At 37.9% G+C, this 19,884-nt stretch overlaps 1 protein-coding gene across 1 annotated transcript in view; it reads left to right on the top strand.

Moving 5' to 3' along the window:
* Window positions 1-19,884, top strand: part of SMC5 (structural maintenance of chromosomes 5) — a 41,006-nt gene that overhangs the window by 8,843 nt on the left and 12,279 nt on the right. The window contains exons 7-16 of the mRNA XM_064405351.1: window positions 1,523-1,684; window positions 6,148-6,219; window positions 7,015-7,270; window positions 8,461-8,615; window positions 11,205-11,318; window positions 12,292-12,386; window positions 12,585-12,717; window positions 13,592-13,765; window positions 13,895-14,064; window positions 18,672-18,795. Coding sequence (XP_064261421.1) covers window positions 1,523-1,684; window positions 6,148-6,219; window positions 7,015-7,270; window positions 8,461-8,615; window positions 11,205-11,318; window positions 12,292-12,386; window positions 12,585-12,717; window positions 13,592-13,765; window positions 13,895-14,064; window positions 18,672-18,795 — 1,455 coding nt within the window. The remainder of the gene's footprint in view (window positions 1-1,522; window positions 1,685-6,147; window positions 6,220-7,014; window positions 7,271-8,460; window positions 8,616-11,204; window positions 11,319-12,291; window positions 12,387-12,584; window positions 12,718-13,591; window positions 13,766-13,894; window positions 14,065-18,671; window positions 18,796-19,884) is intronic.

Genomic DNA, 19,884 nt, shown 5'->3' with positions numbered 1-19,884 from the left:
GGTCTTTAGTGGAGTGCATGATTAGAAGCATCAAAGTTACTTGAGTACAGATAAACAAGATCTCTGTTTTTTTGGTTAGGTCAGATTTTCTTGAATTATTAAAAGGATTTGCTGTGTAAAATCATGTAATGAGAGTTCTGTAGAACTTGGCTGTACTTCATATCTGTGGAATCTGAAATGTAATTGTATGTGTGTGCTTTAATCTTGAAATAAAATGCCTTATTTAGAGCAGAGCTAAATTTTAAGCTTTCATGTAAGTGAAAATAGAATCTCTTTATCTCTGTAACTTTGTAACAGTGCCTACTGACTGTAGTCCACAGAATTACAGCAGCTTTCATCAAATACTTTCTGACTTTATGAAAAAGATACTGTGAAGAAAGACCTTGGATTTTGTAGCCTGGGTTGATTTATCTGTGGTGCATCAGGTTAGTTAAGTAACTGAAACTGCTAAAAAAATTAGCAGATAAAGCCAATTCACCTGTTAAAAGTAGCTTCCAGGTGGTCTTTATGTGACATTATTATTATTACTATTACTGTTACTATTGTAATATTAACCTCCAGGGCTTAGAATAAACCGAGCTTATGTTCTGAATTAGAGGCTTTTTTGGTACATACAAAATCAAACAGCCTTCCCTTCCTCTGTCCCTCTCCATACATGAATCTACTCCTCTCGCTGGACCTCTGAACATCTTATTTTTTTCTCATGAACCCATCATAGTCATGGCATGTGTTGTTCTCTTTATTTTTTATTTTGGAGGGGCTGGGGAGAGGTTCCCCTTCTTTTTGTTCCTTTGTTAATATTTTTTCTTTCCAGAGAGTGTAACACACACAGAGTAAAATCACTAATAATGACTCCTTCAGCTTAAACTACTTTATCTACAAAATTCCCATCTTCTTGTAGTGGAGGTTTTTGGTCACCCTGCTGCTTACCATCTCTTTTCTCTCATGAATTTATTTTGAGTTAAACTTCTAGATAGCAATGGCTTTGGTGTTTTTGGTGTGTGGTGGAGTTTTTGTTTTCCAAAAGTGTGTTCCACTCTATCCTCTTGGTTTACTTCAGCAGTGGTGTCTGTTAATTGCTCTGATGATCTGTTCAGCTCCTTTCCTTTTCTTTCTCCTGAAATTGTCTGTGGTTATTTGCTCCTTAGCTTTTGGACTTCTGCGTAAGTAGTCTCACACTATGAATAGAGAGGGGCTAAGGAGTTTTTTCCAACATCTCAGATGAGCTTGGAGACAAGGTAATTGCAGACAAATGGGTTGTTTCTTCTGCTACTTGAATTGCATATTATTTAAGAAGTATTAATAATGCATCCTTGTTCACTGGGGACAGAATGATCCCTACAATTCTTTGTCATTTGAACTAGTAACAGTATTAATTACATAGTTACTCTGATACTAGTTTCTGAAAGAGATATTTTTCTAAAACTCATGAGCAGTTAAATAAAATCTTTGGATGGTATAAAACACTGCAGTAGAATGCAGCAATTTTTTAATTCTTTTTTATTGTTTCAACTCCTTCAAGGAATATGAAAATGTTCGTGAACAGCATGAAGAAGTGAAACGATGCCGAAACCAAGCTAAGAAAGAATTGAAGAGTCTGAAAGAAATGCAGGCCCCATGGACAAGAAGAATCCAAGAAGCTGAAGAAAATTTAAACAATCTGGATGTACAAACAAGAGATGTTGTAGGTATTGAAGTTGTTGTTTAGCATAGGTAATATTTAAGGTGCTTTGTGTTCAGCTGTTTAAAATGTAATGTAATAACCTCTTTTTTCCTAGTGTGTCATAATGATGTTTCAGCAGAAATTTTCCTGAAGCACTTGTGCCCTTAGTTCTCAGTGCATTTTCCGTGTCTGTTCAAGGAATATGTTCCTTACTAAACTTTTAGTAGCAGTTCTTCAGTCTGCCCTTGGTTTTGTAAAAGCAAATCTTAAATTTTTCTTAATTGTACATTAAAAATCTGCTGGGATATGATGTTAATAGTTTCCCCAAGTTAAGTCCTACCATTGAATTAGATGCCTGTTTTCATCTGTTCTGTGGTTTGGGTTTGTGGGGTGTTCACTCCTCTTATCTTCTTAAACTGTAGTTTATTTAAGGTAAATTACAACTTTACTGGCCTAAAAGCATTCCTCTAATATTGAACATAATTGCATAAGGAGGACTTGATTTTTTAAATTAGACAGTAATCTTCCATCAGTTGTGAATATTTTTATGCATAAGGGAATTTAATGGTAAACCTACTTATATGTTACAGTTTATGTAAGTTTTTTGAACAGCTGCTCTTCCTGGGTTCATGGAAAAATATTATTTCCATACGAAAAATAAGAGTACTGTAATTTCCTGCATGATTTTGAATAGTATTTACTATTCAGACTGCAGAAGGCATTGTGTGTGTAAGCTGCACAAATTTGTAGTGGATAACCAAAGTTAAATGATCACATGAGAATGTTTGTTTGCTGCAGTGAGTTCTGTTTGAAGGTAAGTGACCTGCTTAGAGGAGTTGGTGTGGAGAGACTTGTAGCACCTGTAGAGCATTGCTGCCTTGAAGCATCTTGTAGAATGTGGGTCTGAAACTTCAGTGGCATTTAATACATTGTAAGCTAATAAACTAGTCATGTGCTTCCTCAAAAAAACCCAAAAAAACCAACAAAACAAACAAACAAAAAAAACCCAACAAAAAACCAAACAAACAAAAACAACAACAACAAAAAAAAAAACAAACACATACCCTTGTCCCAAACAAAAAACAAACCCAAAACCTGACCGGAAAGACCAGACAAAACTCCTTCAGATTGTTGTTCACAACATTGTTGTTTTTGTTGTGATAAACAGTACACCAACATTAGGAAGTACTCAAGTACCTCATAATTATAAGAAAATTCTTTGATAAAAGTATTTACGTTTTGTGTTCTAGTGTATTGCAAGAGTTTATTATACTGTGAGGCAAAATACCTGCATGCTCCAAAATGTTGCAGTCTTACTGCAGTTGCCTTTTTTTGGTCTGGGCTTTTTGTTTTGAAGGTTTTTGTTGTTTAAAGGTAAGTGTACTTCCTTAGAGAAAAGTTAACATCTGGAAAATTTGAGTTAATTTTCCTAATGCAATAGTGCCTTCATGCCTGTGAATTTCTAAACTTTGTTCTCACTGCTTGGTCTTATCCTGTAGGTTTTATTTGTATGTATCAAGCTACTGTGTCTTTTTGAAACTGGCAACAGTTCTACGTAATCATTGGTACCACAGTTCCTGGAGGTATTGGGCTGTATTCATATAAAAGTAATCTTTTTTGTTAAAGGTTGTACTTTGTTTCTATGAGAAACCTAGGACAAACAGTGATAATTTTAGTTTTAATTTGCGGGAAACTTGCTCAGCATAGGCACTTCCTACAAACAGTGGAAGAAAACCTGAGAGAACGTTCCAGATGGTTCGTTTATACTCTTGGGTCATCATATTTTTCTTTTCAATCTAAACTTGTTGAGTAAAGCTTTCGTATACTGTATATTCAAAAGGCTAACTGTGTGCTGAAGTGTTGCTTAATTTATGTCTGGAAATTGGACTAGGTACATTTGTTCTTCAGTATTCCAATAGCCAAAAATACAGGAAGAGGAAAAGGGGATAAATTGGAAATAAGTAATTTATAGAATACTTACTAAGATACTCTAATACAGCTTTCCAGTGATGAGTTACAATTTTATATTTTGTTCATAACTAATACTATTCTGTATATAGTTATTATTCTAAGACTCTTCCAAACCTGTTTTTTTCTGATGTTAAATGATCTGTTCAAGTCTAAATTGAATGGTTATTATTTTGTCTTGAGCTTAGAGTCCAGAATTGCGGAAAAAAACGTAAGGAAGTGTATTAGATATGTGGTTATGGCATGAGCTATGTGCAAGATACCAGGCAAGTTAAGAAGATCTGAGAGATGTATTGCTGCTTACTGAACTTTTGTGACAGGACCTTTTTTTCAGCTGCTGAAGTCGATTTCCCTCACACATACTTGCAGAGTTGGGCTGTTGAAATGTCCTTGGGAAGGAGAATCAGTGCTGGTTGCACTGTCAGGAGATATTGTTGATATAATATGAAAGTACAAGACTTAAGTAGCTTAAAATGGCTTAAGCTGCTATGTCATGATTAGTTCCATACCTTTTCATGGACTGCTTGAATTTTTTTGTAACTTACAATTCTGTCTTTGTACAAATGCAGGCATTTGGCAAGAATTTCACAGGTAGATATTCTGTAAACCGGCAAGAGTTGATTAATTTCGATTTGGCATTAAGGGAAAGCAGTTTAATATTTGAGTCTGCTCTATTCTGGATACAGAGACCTGTAGGGAATATAATTCTCTTCAAATCCTTTGCTCCATGCTTATATCCATTATCAAATGACTTTAATTCTGACTGCTTCTTGAGATCTTTCTCTTGACATGTGAGAGCAGAAATTACCGTATCTTCATTTTGTCTTTCTTGAAGTTTGTTGGCAAACAGCCCACTGTGGAAGTTGTAGTTTTGTCTGGAAGGAGCTGAAAGCAAGGAAAGGTGGAGTGAATCTGGGAATTATATTAATGAATATACCCAGACATCGCATGACTTTTTCTCCTGTCTCTTTGTGTTAAAACCCTTTCAGTTTCTGGATTAGAATAAAAATTTTTAGTGACACTTGGTGGTTTGAGTTGTATCATGTAGAATGTGGAAGAAAGAAATGGACCCATTTTATAGGACAAGTTTGAAATGGTGTATTTTCAGAACAGTTTCTTCAGGCTCTTTAAAGGCATTTGAACAGAGTTAACTGTGTGATGCAGTTTTTAAGCAATATTTAATGGTGTAAAACAGTCTTTTTTGGTTGTGCAATGAAAATCATAAAGCTAGCTGTTTGTCTGTTCTGTAGGTAGGTCTATCTAGAAACATAAAACTGAAAATACAATGGTAAATGAAAAACAGAATTCCAGTTCCTTAGTAGTACCCTAATTTTGAGAGTCTTCAGACCTGTTTTGTGAACATTGTGCATCAGTTTCCTGGAGAGAGCTTCCTCTTCAGACTGCCTCCTTGAACTCTTTGGAAAGAGCATCACAGAATCAGTACTTCATAGCAGTCAACTGCAAGACCCAGAGGTATTTCTTCTGCGTTGGATTTATGCAAACTGTCTGTATGGGTCTTAAAATTTTTGGGTTTTTTTGAGGTTGTGGTAGGGAAAAAAATTCTGCATAGTTTTATTTTCTCCATTTTTGATGCCCCTTGGTGTTTTCATTATGACTTTTCGTAGGAAGATGTTTCTTCTGCTGAGAGTGCTGTCTTGTTTCCATGTCTGCACTGGAATTTACTTGCAGTCTTTCCATCCTTCTGCAGTGTTCCAGTATTCTCCTCAGAGTACTTCAGCCTTGAGGGTTAGGGAGGGAGGAATTGAGTTTTCAGAGAAAGGACAGTGTATTTCCCCTATGTTCAGAACTCAGTTGTGTGAGTGTCTGGGCAACTGGACCTATTAAAACATGTTCTGAGAAAGGATGGAACTGGGTGATGACAAGAAATTCCCTCCAACCTGTGTTGTTCTTCCATTTTATAGAAGCTAAGGATAGAGAAGGAGCAGAGATCCTGCTGTGATGCCTGCACATGGATGCCTGCACATGACCCAACAAGTTGTCAAGCTCAGTTTTGTAGGATCTAGCTCTACCAGAATGCATTTCAGTGGTAGGATGACTTGGACAAAACCCGGTTTGGCCATCCTGTGCCTAGGCGCTTAAGCCTTGCTTGCCCTTTAGTATGGCCTTTCTTTGCAAAATTGATTTGGAGAAAGGGGCAAGAACATTTTATACTTGTAGGCATGTGAATGTAATATTTGTATTGAATTCAAGGTTGGAGGTATTTTAATTTCAGATTAGGAGCTTCCTCTATATGTCATGACAAAATTTGCAGACCTATAGCTGGGTGGTTGTGAACGGTACAGTACAAATGCTATTATGCAAGTCTTCACAAACTGCTGAAATTATACATGCTACAGATACAGTTAAGAAAAAATGGGTGAGTACAGCTTTGTCAGTAGTAAAATGGGGAGTAAATACTTAGTTATGTGTATACAAGATGTTATTCAAAATCTGACTACTTTTTACAAATATAACTGAATTTATGACTATAAATTTAAATATCTTGCTGTATGCAGACTGCTGAAATCAGAAATATTTCCCAGAAATGTAAAGAGAAACAAGATGCTTTGGAGATGAAAGATAAACAGGTAAGAGTCTTGCTGTCTGACTTTTCTTGGTGTTTGTTTTTGGGTTTTTTTGTCTGCTCTTCTGTTAGCAGAGGGACACATTTCTGTGAAGATGCTGCAAGGTCTTGCACTCTTCACTCCCTCCAGTACATCGTGCATCTTTAGAACTCTGTCAGTCAAACAGGAATTACTAAGAGAGAGGTGTATACTGCATAAATTATGTTGCCTAATATGTGTGTGTGTGTATATATATCAATAGACAGAGACGTATACACACATGCTGTTTGTGATGGGCTTTCCATGAAAAGCTACAGCCTTTATAGTGTGAGAGGCTGAGATTATTGCTTTTAAGGATATACATCTTGCATCTTGTAAAGGAAACATCCTTGCAAGGATGTGAAACAGTCTCATCTAAGCACTTGGTCAAGACATGTATAGTAAATTAAATGTATAAGGATGGCAAAGTCAAAACTTGGAAGTTGAGTTTGGGCTATAGATTTTACTTAATCATAGACTAAATTTCAGATGTATTAAGCAACTGTTAATCAGTTTATTAACCTTTAAGGTTCTTCTTTTGTGGAAAGGAAACTTCCAAAATTGATTTATAGGCTTGATTGTATTTTTTGCTTATGTTCTTCAGCTGCCGTAGTGCTGTTGGAACTGTGTCATAGTGCTGTTGGAACTGTAACAGACTCTTGGGGTTTGGGTGCATGGTTATGTCAGCATTTAACAGCAGTTGCACAGGTATCCTGGGTATTTGTTGTAGGTTCTGTACACCAAACTTCATTTCTTGTTGGAAATACTCAAAATTTCTAGATTGAAGAAATTAATCAAGCATTCAGAATGAAAAAAGATGAAGAAACGAACAGGCAGAAGAAAATATACCAAACTCAAAAAATAATAGAGGAGTGGCAGAATGAGCTGGATGTGATGGCAGTTGGTGAGAATCTTCAGCCACAAATTGATGCTGTTAATACTGAGCTGAAAAAATTACAAGAAGAGAAGGCAAATATTGATAATGATATCAGTGATCTAAGAGCAGAAAAAACCAACCATGAGCGGGAAGAGAAAAGTAAGTTACTTAAGGTTTTTCTTTGTCAATTTATTTTACCATTTTAATAAATCTGGCTGTACAGAATCTCCTTGTCCTGCTGTAGTGAAATAATTCAAGGTGTTTACTTCAAGCCTTGTAGAGTTGGCTTACATGTAAGGCAGTCCTCTTTCTTCTTAACAGCTTTATTAAAATTAACAACCACTTTCAAAATCTAACAAGAAAATGCAAAATTAACAATTGAACTTAAAACTGTCCTTCAAAGAATCAGTATTTCTGGTGTGTGGGTAAGGAGACTCCTTTGGCAGTTTGGTGGTTTGGGGGATTTTTTTGTTAAAAAGGAAGGTCTGTATTTAGCAGGTTGTGAAAAGCTATCCCAAACCTGATGGAGAAAGCAATTTGCTTTGAAGAGGCAGTATTTTAGCTACTTCATATATTATATGTAGTATATTAGCTGCTGATACTGTAGTTGTCCTTCTTAGATGAACTTCAGGCAGCCTTAATTCCAGAGTTTCTTTACATTAGTCTGGGATTTGCAATTGGTCCTTTCTAAGAAATGAAATTAAATTTAAAAATTGAAGCTTGACAGGTAGTGAGGGTGTTGTATACATATTCCTTAGTGAAAATTGCTCATTTGCACATACCTGTTCAGCAATCCAAGATTCATGGAATCCAAGAAGAAACTGAGGTAGGGAGTCCAGGTGACCTGGGGAAGAAGACTAAATATTTTATCTTGAATAGCACAAAATTCTCGGGTTTTGATCTCTGTTTCTTCTGAATAGCAGATGCTTTCATACACAGTCTATTGTCACACGTTTTGTTTTTTTCTAGCATGAAATAGCACAGATATTTCACATTATTAGTCCTACTGTCTCTTTCCTCTGGGGTTGTTTTTGTTTTTAAGTACAAAGGTAGAACAGTTCTTGAAAAAACACTTTCAGGGCTAAATTCCTATATTTTACTATGCTTACCATATTTTGTTATTCTTTGGATAAGTTTTTAATTTTAATTTTGTTTTAGATTTTAAGCTTTTATAGTTTTAAAGATTTCTTCAGAAGTAGCAGCATCGCAATTCTGGAAAGAGAAACTTAGTTCTTACCATTCACTTACAAACTTAGTTTTGGAGGAGTGTAGTCACTAGATACCAGAAAATGCTGGCTATAATGTGTACTTGCTGTTGACTCTGTTTAACAAACTACCTTAAATTACAGGAATAAGTGATCGCCTTGGACAACTTAACAATATAATGCATATGAAGGAAGAGAACCTTAAAATGAGATTCCGAGACACGCATTCTGCTCTTATGTGGCTAAGAAACAACAGAGACAAGTTTAAAAAAAAAACGTGTGAACCCATGATGCTTGAAGTAAGAAGATTTACTTGCATACCACTCTAACAGTTAGGTTATGTATGTCTTGCAAGGCTTCAAGACTGGAAGACTTTTGAGACACGTCTTGGAATGTAATGCCAAGTACATGAAGGATATTCATAATCAGAATTCCATTCCATAGGCAATGTAGTAATCGAGTAAGGTGGATGGTTCCTTTCCTCCATAAGAAGATGCCTGTTGCAGGCTTCCTCTGTGGTGCAAACAGTTATTATCCAATCTTGCTACTTAAGTAGTTCTTAGTTGCTGCTTAAAAAAACAGTGGTAGTTGCCAATTGAGCATCTCCCCTTACAGCACAGCCTGCTCAGCTGTGGTTATTTCCCTGTGTGATCTCTGAGTGTTTTTTTTGTTTGCTCTACTCAGCCATCTAGAGACACAGAAATCAATTGCTAGTTTTGTTTTGTTGTTTGGTTTGGTAGCTGCTGTATGATCTAGAAATAGCCGGGCTAAGTTTTCAAAAAGGATATTACTTTTTTTAGTGCATTGTACCTCGTGCAATATATGCTCCATGTAATGTGAAGAGGATAAAGATCTCCAGTTGCACTTCTTTTCAGAATTGCAAACTTGCTTAGTAATGTATTGTTACAATTTAAATTAGTATATTGCAATATTTATATACAAATTCTTACACTTGGTACGTGTACTAGGACTGCTCAAAATTACTTTTGTTTAGAATAGAATCCCAAGCATTTCTTGTTACTACCAGAACTTTGATTTCTCCCTGAAAGACCACATCAAGATAATTTTATAAATGCTTCAATAAGGATAGCTTTACTTTTACTTAGGGCCTCATTAACCTCTGTGACATTAGTTGATGTGTGGATTTGTTTTCTCTGTGTTGAGGTGTAACCCCAGCCATCAGTCAAGCCCCAGGCAGCTGCTCACTCACTGCCCCATCTGCAGAATTGGGCAGAGAATCAGAAGAGTAAAAGCTTAGACAGCTCATAATGTGAGGTAATGACAATTTAATAGGGAAAGCAAAAGCCCTGCACATGAGGAAAGCAAAGCAAGGAATTAATTTCCATGGACAGACAGGTCCTCAGCCATTTCCAGGAGAGCAGGGCTCCATCATGCACAAGAATGACTTGGTGTCTTATCTTTGGTCAAGGACAGGGTTAAATTTTGGTAATGCTTGAGAGGTTGTGTGGCTGAGAGGGTGTGGCCAAACCCTAATTTGTTCCATGGGGGTGAGTGTGGAAAAGGGACTCTTGCTTTTGAGAATGGCATCCCTTTCAGGCTGGGAGAAGTCACAGTGGGCAGTCAGCATTTGCTGGGGGTATAAATTGTTAGTTTTACCCCTGTTATTATTAAAATTTCTGCAGTTACTGGTTGCTTTCATATCTTATTGCTGTTTCCAGTAAATTATTCTTATGTCAACCCATGATTTTTACCTTTTTTGCTTCCAGTTTTCAACTCCATCCTGCTGGAGCAGGAGGCTGGGAGGGGACATGGGGAGCAAGCAGTGGCATGGTTTTAGTGGGCCATCTGAATTGAAAAATACTATTCCTAAACTGTGACATTTGGGAAGCCATCACTCCAAGTGTACCCCCTTCCTTCTCCCTTGTCTCACATTATATACTTAGTATGATGATGATCTGGAATATCCCTTTTGTCAGTTTGGGGTCACCTGTTCTGGCTCTGTTTCTTCCCAGTCTCCCATTTACCCCTATTCTACCTGGCAGCATGAAGAGTAGAAAAGGCCTTGGAACTGTATAGCCTGTGCTCAGAAATAACAACCTTCTCTGTATAATGAACCCTCTGTTCAGCACAAGCCCAAAACACAGCCCCAGTCTGGCCACTGTGGAGAAAATTAACTCTGCCTCAGCCAAAACCAGTATACTTTGGTATCATGTAAATTAGTCTCGTGAACTTAAAAATTCCAGCTTTCAAATTGCTGTTAACTGTACCCAGCCTTTTGCCAACTTGAGATTATTAAATTTTGTAGTTCTGTGTAATTTTGCCTTTGTGTTTCATGTAGAATGACATAATGTTTAATTACTACTAGAATGACATAATTGTTTAATTTAATTAATGACATAATGTTTAATTACTAAGTGGTGATATAGTTTAATTACTAATGAAATTTAGCTGGAAAAACACATTAACATTTCATTCAGATTTGGAAAGCTTCATCCATTTTAAGTTTTTGGGGCTTTTTTCTTAGGAATTCAAAGGCACTTCAGCTTAAGGGGTGTGGTGTTTTCTGTTGCTAATTGAAAAACCCTTACTAATGCTGGAGCAGAGTCATTAGACATAAGATGGGGTTGATTTCAATTGTAAGGTCAGGATGGAGTGGGAGAGGTGGTATGGTGCGAGATGGTGATAACTTCAGGAATGCTGAAAAAGGATATGGATGGCTAAAAATTAAGCACAGTGATCTGTGCCTTACCATAGGTTTCCTCCCAAGAGAATTGGTTGCAAAAAAGGCAAAGAAACATAGTTTTAAAGACATAGTTTATGTTTTCATTAAATAAGGGTGTGGATATCATCTTGACTGTTTAAAGTGGTTTTTGGGGATGGTAACTTGAATTATATTAAATCACTTGCTCATTGCCTTTCTTTATTAGATCAATATGAAAGACAGTAGACATGCAAAATACGTTGAAAATCACATTTCGTCCAATGACATGAGGGCTTTCGTTTTTGAGTGTCAAGAAGATATGGAGACATTTCTGGTGGAGGCAAGTTTGCACCAATTTTAAAATTTTATTAAGTACTGAAGTAGGAACCCTGAACTTGGGAGTCTGCTGAGTAAATGTGTATGACAGTGATAAAAATCTATATCATAACAAGTAGATAATGTGAAGTGTTCAAAGATTTTCTTCAGAATTAAGGATTCCTTAGACTAACTGGAGGGATGTAGGAATATTAAGAAGATACAGTTTTTTAGATTTCTGCCACTTCCTTCCGCCACTTCCTTCCCTCAGTAATCACTTAAGTACAAAAATAGTGTGTACAAGAAAATGGCTAGAGCAGAAATCTATGAATTTAGTACCAAAATTTGCCACTGCCCTTTGACTAAAGAGGCAGGAAGCATCTTTTGTGACATGCAGTGGTCCAAGCACCAAATTAAGCTTGTATTTTCATAATTCTGCTGTCTCCTGAATCAGTGACAAGACTGCTCCTTTTGAAAGTCAGGCAGAAGATGCAAGAGGAAAAAAACAGAAGATATGGTATTAAACTGTCACAGTGTTTCCCAACTACAGTCAACACAGTGGTGTACTTAGTGACAAACTGTCCTGTAATTTTTGAAGACTCATCCACTCTTCACGGAAGCTAACCACTTTTTTATGCCTGAGCAGTAGTGGTGATATCTGACGTTCTGGGGGCTTATCTTGCGTGTGTGATTGTGGAACTCAAGGCTGCTTTAACCAGTTCAGCTGATCTTCACTTATATGATTAGGTCTTTAGACTGAGCACTTGGCTCTGGGTTTCTTTGATTGCTTTTATTTTCTCTAGCATATTTTCAGGGACATTAATAGAGTTTTCTTTTAGAGAACCTGGTTATTTCTGAGCCGGAGTGAATTTGTAAGTTCTTCCAGAGGTCATCCATTGAAAATAATTCTGATTCTGTGAATCAGTAATTAATATTTTATTTGTACATGGTGTATTTTTCTGGTCTTTACCAAATAATCTAATATAATCCTAATATAGGTGCGTGATCGTCAGAAACTAAGAGTGAATGCTGTATGTGCACCTGCTGAATCATGTGCTGAAAATTTACCTTCGAGGCCTGTTGAAGAATTACAGTATGTATCTGATGGTATTCAGAAATAGTTTTAAATGCAGTGGGTTTGTTTTGTTGCTATATATTAGAATTTTTTATGCAAATCAAATTATCACCGGTTCAGTTCTGGGTTAGTGGGACTTATTTCTGACCCTTCAGTAACTTCACCTTGCTTACCTGCTGAAATTGATTTGTGATGCATTCTTTATCTCTTCTTCAGCCAATACGGATTTTATTCATATTTACGAGAGTTATTTGATGCTCCTCCTCCCGTGATGAGTTATCTTTGTAACCAGTACCATGTTCATAATGTTCCTGTAGGAACACAGAAGACCAGAGACATGATTGAAAGGGTAAAGTATCTGAAGAAACATAAATGCACCTTGGGTGTGGAGTTTTATTTTGGAAGTTGTTTGGCAAGTAGGTATGGAGAATGCAAAAAATAGCTTTAGCAATTTTATTTGTCCTTTTTGTTTGTCTTGTAGAATTGGGAACACTTCATTATGGGCTAACATATTGCAAGACATTTTAACAAATTTAATCAACCTAATTATTCACTAAACCTAATTGACAGAATATAGCTGATGCTGCATATATAAACTGAACAACATTTTTAGTCAAATGTGACTTATCCTATGGAGACTTTTCGCCATTTCTGCTTTAGTGGACACTTTTTATGTATCTTGAGTATGGTAAAGCTTTGGTTATTTATAGTATCCTTTTTGGTACACTGTATACATATAGTCATTTAAAACTAGCAGCTCTGGTGTGTTTATACCTTCTCTTTTCCTACAGATGCATTTGCTTGACTAAGTAATTTCAGCTCACTTTATGGTTTCATCTATTAATTCTTGATTACTTTGTTTCTTTGTTACAGAGGATACTTGTGGAACATGTTACATATCTAAAGCAAATACAATCCTTGTTCACTATGCAGTACCAATGCTAACAATTTTATTGATGTCTGTAATATCTTGATAGTCAGATTAGTTTAATTAGTTATGGTAATACACTCCAGCAGAATCTCAACAGTTCTTTGCTTACCAGTTTGAATTACAAGTGTAATGCTGCATTAAACTTAGCATCTTTTTGCAAAGGCTGTTAATAAGTAAGTCCTGCATAAGCTGAAGTTTTTCTACTGTTTATCAGTCACACTTATTCCTTGTTCTGAGAAGTATTGCTTTAAGTAATACTTTTGTCACATTAATATTTTTCTGTATTTCTTAGGTCATACAGGAAACCAATCTGAGGCAAATGTATACAGCAGAAGAAAAATACGTTGTTAAAGTATCTTCTTACACAAAACAAAACCTCTCTAGTAATATATGCTTGAAGGAGGCACAGTATCTCACTAGTTCAGTGGATACAGAGGAAAGAGGACAGCTGGAAAACCAACGACAGGTAGAAATGTATTTCAGTAACTGTGTATGTTGTGAACTATTAGCCGATTTGTCATGCATTAAGCAGAGCCTGCGTATGTTAGTGTGGTATGCAGTAAGAATGCTAGTGGTCCATGTTCTTTTATTTCAGGACATCAGTAATACTTTAAAGTCTTTGGATGCACGTTTGACTGCACTGTTCGACAGACAGAAACTTCTGGATCACAAGGACAATAAGCTCAGGCAAGAGAAGAAGGAGCTTTTAGGGAGAGGAAACCGGAGGAGGCAGTTGGAATCAAAAATTGGTGTGAAGTATGATAGGTAGGAAACAAGCCGTGTTATCTATGAAAAAAATCTATAATATCTATATTATCATTTTAATAGCAGAGATTTTTTTTTGTTTTCTCTTACTGCAGCATGCTTTTACCCTTAAAAAGTTACAGTAGTTGAGCGTTAGATACAGGTGATAATCAAGACAAGGAAGGTGTTTAGAAATTACAACATATGTAGCAATGTTCCACATGATCTTCTGTAGTAAAAACATAGGATTTCCATTAAATATCACGGCATGTATTTACTCAGATATTAGGTTATTGTTCTGACCTTGTAGCACATATCTAGATAATGCCATAATGTGTATAAACGGTACTAAGCAAGCATGTCAGGGATTGGGTAAGACTCCAGTTGTCCATAGTATCATTCATTACATATCTCTTGTTTTTGTGGGCCTCTGCAGTTAGTTTTTCTGTTACCGTTTGTCATAAGGCAAAGTCAAGGCATGGTTGAACAGTTATTTCCTTTAAGCACACACTCCCAGTAGGCAGTGTAGACAACATTAACATCCGGTCTGGACCTTTCTTGTTTTAACCTAGGAGCACTGTCTATCAGTTCTTCTACTGTGCACCTCAGAAGAGAACTTTGTTCCATCCTGTCAGTGGTTTCTGTCGTGGAAAGATATGGGACTGTTGTTACTAGTCTCTTGTCTACAGTGAACAAACAGAGCACCCTCAGCTGCACTGTGGAGTGTGTGCTGTAGCCCCTAACCGTCTTGATCGCTCTCTGAGTTTGTACCAAGTTGTTGAGGTTTGGCACAGTGGTCCAAATTGTGTGCAGTGCTGAACAGAGAGGAAAAATCACTTATCTTGCCTGTGCTTCTACTCATATAGCCTGGTTTGCTGCCACGGTGCACTGCTTGCTTATGCACAGCTCACTGTCTGCCAGGGCTTCAGGTCCTTCATTGCAGAGCTTTGCTGCAGCCAGTCTGTCCTGAGTCTGTGTTACTGCCAGACGCACTGTCTTCCCAGGGCAGGACTTTGCATTTGTCCTTAGTGAATCTCACTAATCTTCTGCCAGCCACTTCCCCAGCTTCAGTAGACCTCTGTGAGCTGCAGGCTTTATTGCTCCCTCCCAGTTCAGTGTCTAAAAACCTAACAACAGAGGGGCCTCTCTCTGCTCTTCCATGTGACTGGCAGGAGTCTGAAACAGTACAGGACCCAGAACATAATCCTTGGTACTGACTTCTGGGCAAGATAAAACAAACCAAGAGTCACCATAGAATCACATTTTTGACCTATTTAGTCTTCAGTTAATCCAGACTGTGGTCTCCAAATTTGAATCCGTGAATGGTGTGGGACACAGCACTTAAAAAATGAGAGAGATTAGTTTGGATCCAGCAGACTGAGAGGAAGCTTAGGCTGATGCTGGTTAATGGTTCTCTGTGTATTCAGTAGTGAATGACTTCCCACTAGACAAACACTAGGATACATTTGAACAGCATATGTGTGTGGAGTTACACATTGCACAGTGGTCATATAAAGCAACTGGACAGATGCAGCACCAGTGGGTGCCTCATGTTCATACTGTCTCTGAGCAGCGTGGGATTACCCTGGTGCATTGTCTTTGCTTATCTATGGGCAGTGTGGATCCCATTGGCAGCTGGTTCCAGACACTGAATCTGCACAGTCACTATCCCTAGACCTCAGTCTCCTGAATAGCTTGTACCTGGAAATGCAAACCCCTGAGGCTGTATCCCTGCTTCTGTTGGCCTATAGAAACTGCCTTCCTCACCCATGTGTGCCTGCATACTGAACTGGCTGTGATTCCCTAGTTTCCCAGTAGCTCATTCTGTGGTCTTTGTCTCAGAGATACAGAGGTAATGTATATGTACAGAGGTAGCCACGACTCCCCCAGTCTGCACCCCATCGCCAGTACTCCAGCTGTCTTACCCATAAGTACATACACATGGCAGCAGTCTGTGTCAGCCAGGCTGATCCCTCCAGTAGCCATTTCTTCCCGTGGTATCATCACCCTTAGTGACTTGCATACTGTCTCGGCTCCCGGGCCACTTGCTGTCTTGTGTGCCTTGGTCTTTATTCGGAATCAGACACTCCTTTGCACACTTGTACCATGTTGCTGGCAGCATGGACAGTCGCATCAACCCGTGGTATACTCGCTCTGGTCTCTCCAGGCAGGTGCAGCCATCACAGACAAGCAGGCTCCCCCCTCTGACTTGTGATTTGACTACAATTGCTTGTACTTAGACTTCCAAACACATGAGCGCTGAGTAGAAAGCAAGAAAAGAGGAAGGAATAGAGTTGAGTAAAAAGAGAATGTGCCAGTTGGGCATGGCTGGGCAAGGGTAGCAACCAGCCTACTATTTACATCTAAGTGTCCCTCTTATCCTCATACTCCTCTGTTTTCCTGTACCTGTTATTCTCCAAGTTACCTGGTTCCTCCCTTTCCTCACATTTGTTTGCACTCTTGAATATGTAATAGTAAGAGTCCTATGCTTTTCTGCTGCATCCCATAATGTCTATTCTATAATATAATGTTCAGTACTATGCTATTCTACAGGAGGTGCAAAGTCTGGGCTGGGGATGAACAGCTTAGGAGGAATCTAGTGGCTTTTTGACTGCAGAGGTTAAGAGACTGTTCAGTCAGGGACACTAATGTTAGCCCCTGCACATTGAGGTTTCTTTTGACACCGAATTGATGACTAGTGAAACTGGAGGACTTGGCCTTTAGGAACAGAGATTCAGGGCAATCTCCACTGAGATAACAGCAAGATTGTCAGAAACAAGACCACTTGTTATGTTGTATAATTACTTTTTTGTTTTAGATATTTTCTACATTATAAGTAGGAATGCTGTTTTGTGTCCTCAGTAATTTTTACACTCTGCTGATTCAAAAAGGTATCCATATGTTCTTGAGCTTCAGTGAGCAATTGGTAACCCTGATGAACCTTCACAGTACTTGGCCAGCAGTGAGGCTGCTCAGCCACGGTGAGAAATTTGGGTCACTCAGAGGATCCCACAAAAATACTACAGCATGATTGGTACATTCACAGTACTGCTAATGCAGACAGAAATGCCCACTGAAATGTGCAAGAGCCACAAAGCCACAGGGTTTCCAGGTGAACTGCAGTCAGTGAAGAATAACTGGTTGGTTGAAGACGAAGGAAGGTGGAAAGGTGGTGTGACTGTCTTTTTGCCAGGAGAGCTGTCACTAAGGGTTGTGCCATGACTTAAATTAGGATTGGGGGCTGCTGTTCAGTCTTGCAGATGGAATCACAGACAGGCCTGTGTTCACTCATCTCCTTGAAGCCCAGTGGGGTACCCCTGTAGACTTACTTGAAAATAGTATTTTCAGATATTACTTTTACATTTCAGAGACTGAAATTACATGAGAGCTGTGTCATTGCCTGGAAGAGTGGATTTTTCTTTTATTTCAGTTACTTTTTTTGTTTGTAATGTGACATGTAGGTGTGGTTCTTAGGAACATAGTTTAGTGAAGGATCTGGCAGTGTTAGGTTAGTGGTTGGACTCAATGATCTTAAAATCTTTTCCAACCCAACCAATTCTCTGATTCAGTTATAGTGCAAGAAGGCAACCCCCCTCAGTCCAAAGTGTGCCTTGGTGTTGACTAGGTTGTTTGGTTTCACACCTGGACACTGGTACTGAGGCTGTCCTGGGACAGGGTGTCCTTTCTCTGAGTCCTGAATTTGCGCTCCCATCTGCTTCCATGGCCCTGCGCTCCTCTGGGCTTGTGGAGATGGTCGTGTCATGGACTGGGGGCTCATGTGGTGGGCCTGGGTGTAGCCAAGATGCAGGGTATTATTTGGGCTTCTGTCAGCTGCTGTTGTCTCGTTTATATGTGTGGAGGTGAGCTTCTGTCAGGTACCCTAAGAGAAAGCTAAAATTGACGTAAGTAGCAGCCACTTGATCTCCGTCACCTCATTGCTTTACAGCTGGGTTCATGAGGTATGGCATGCCCTTTGTAAATGTTTGATGAATCTCCATAATCACCTTCTCCATTATGCCCCTAGAATTGCTTCCTGAAGGGACTTGTTTTACAATTTTCCCAGGGATCGAAGTGAGAATGACCAGTTTGTAGTTTTCTGTATCATCCTCTGGTCTGTTCAGCAGTTTTGGAAGATCTCCAAATGCTTTACAGCTCAGTAAATATCATTGTTCCTTTTCAAAGGTCTAAAACAAGTGGAAACTCTGTTTTTCTGCACTGAGATGAGGATACAATTATTTTTTTGGCTAGACAGTGTAAGAATTAAGTAAACTTCCTGAACTCACCTGTGTTGTATTGTTGCAAAGAGGTATCAGAAGAAAAAAAAGTTCATTCTTTCCACTGATTTTTTTTTCTCTAATTTGAAATTTACAGAAGTAAAGGACTATGCTTGCTCAATGTTGTTGTTAGTAGCCAAAAGTGGAGTTTCTTTAACTGTTACTTTTTTGTCTGTTGTATTTCTTTGGTTTAAAGTGCACAGGCTGGGAATGCCTCCAATGTGTTCGGAATGTTTACGATTACAAATTCCTGTTCTTGCTAACTGTTGGTTTGTCATCAAGTTTAAGAATGTTTGTATTTTTATTACGATTTATTTTTAATCACAATGAATCAAATACTGATTTCTCCCGTAGTTTAAGACAGCTGGAACAAGATGCTATTGACCTAGAGAAGGAATTTCAGCTGGCAAATGTAAAGATCAAAGAAATAAACAAACAGAAATCAGAACTTGTTACTGAATTGAAGCATCTCATGAGGGTATGTATTTTTAACTTGGTATGTGTTCCACTTCTATGAAGATTCCAATTCTTGTAATTTAAGTAGGAGGCATGCAGCATTTGTTACTGTCAGTATTTTCAAGCTAGCTTTCTTATTTATTGAATAATCTTAACTTTTTCCTTTTTTTGTCTCCTTCTAGGTTTTTTTTTTTCAGTCTGTATTTCTGATAATTATTTTAAAATTCCTTAAGAGAATTGGAAATGAATAAACTTCTTTCTGTGCCAAACTTCATACTGTAGAAACTTTGTGATAAAGTGTCAAATAGTGAAGACCTCAGACCTTGGCTTACCACTGTAGTCAGATGCTAGTGCCTTCAAAATTTTATCTTGTAGGTCCCCTAGGTCTACAGTAGAAATCTTATCCTCCCTTTCATTAAGGGAGAGGATTTATTTGTATTTATATGCTGTTCATAAAGACATGATAAACAGTTGCTTTCAATGGCCCATAATTGTAGCTACCCTTTAGACAGTAAACGTGTTGATGGTTTTGAACCCTCTAGACTGTTCCTGAGGCTGACTTGTTTGAAAAAACCCAAACATTTTAATGTCAATGTCTCAAACAAGATTCTAGTGATTATTGAAGTCTGTTACATAGTTTCCCAAATACAGCTTTGTTTAGTTGTCATGTGCTGTTCCAGTTAAGACATCAGATATGAGTTGTTGTACATCTTGTCAGTCAACTGCAATGTCATTACAAGATGCGTATGTCTTTTGTGTTTATTTTCTGACCTTTTTCCATCTCTGTGATGTATGCCACCCACCAATATCCACCTGTTGGATTCTTCTCTCTGAGTAACAATTGAGATGGCCTTAGCCATCATTTTTATGTTTCACATAGTAGTATATAGTGAAGAGAAAGAGAATGGGGGAGGGAGGGTTGATGTAAAATTGCGAGTTGAAAGTAGGCATGTGTATGTATCAACATATGTGTATTTATATATATTTTGTGGAAATTATATAATCATCTGTAGCTACTTAAAAGTGCATGTGGACTATACCTCTTTATGAACTTGGGTCATCACTTTCCATTGAATTTGACAGCAGTATTGATGACCTGAACACAGTGTGA

The sequence above is a fragment of the Passer domesticus genome, chromosome Z (assembly GCF_036417665.1).
Source record: "Passer domesticus isolate bPasDom1 chromosome Z, bPasDom1.hap1, whole genome shotgun sequence".
NCBI classification, from domain to species: Eukaryota; Metazoa; Chordata; class Aves; order Passeriformes; family Passeridae; genus Passer; species Passer domesticus.
This window is presented reverse-complemented; position numbering and strand designations above follow the sequence as displayed.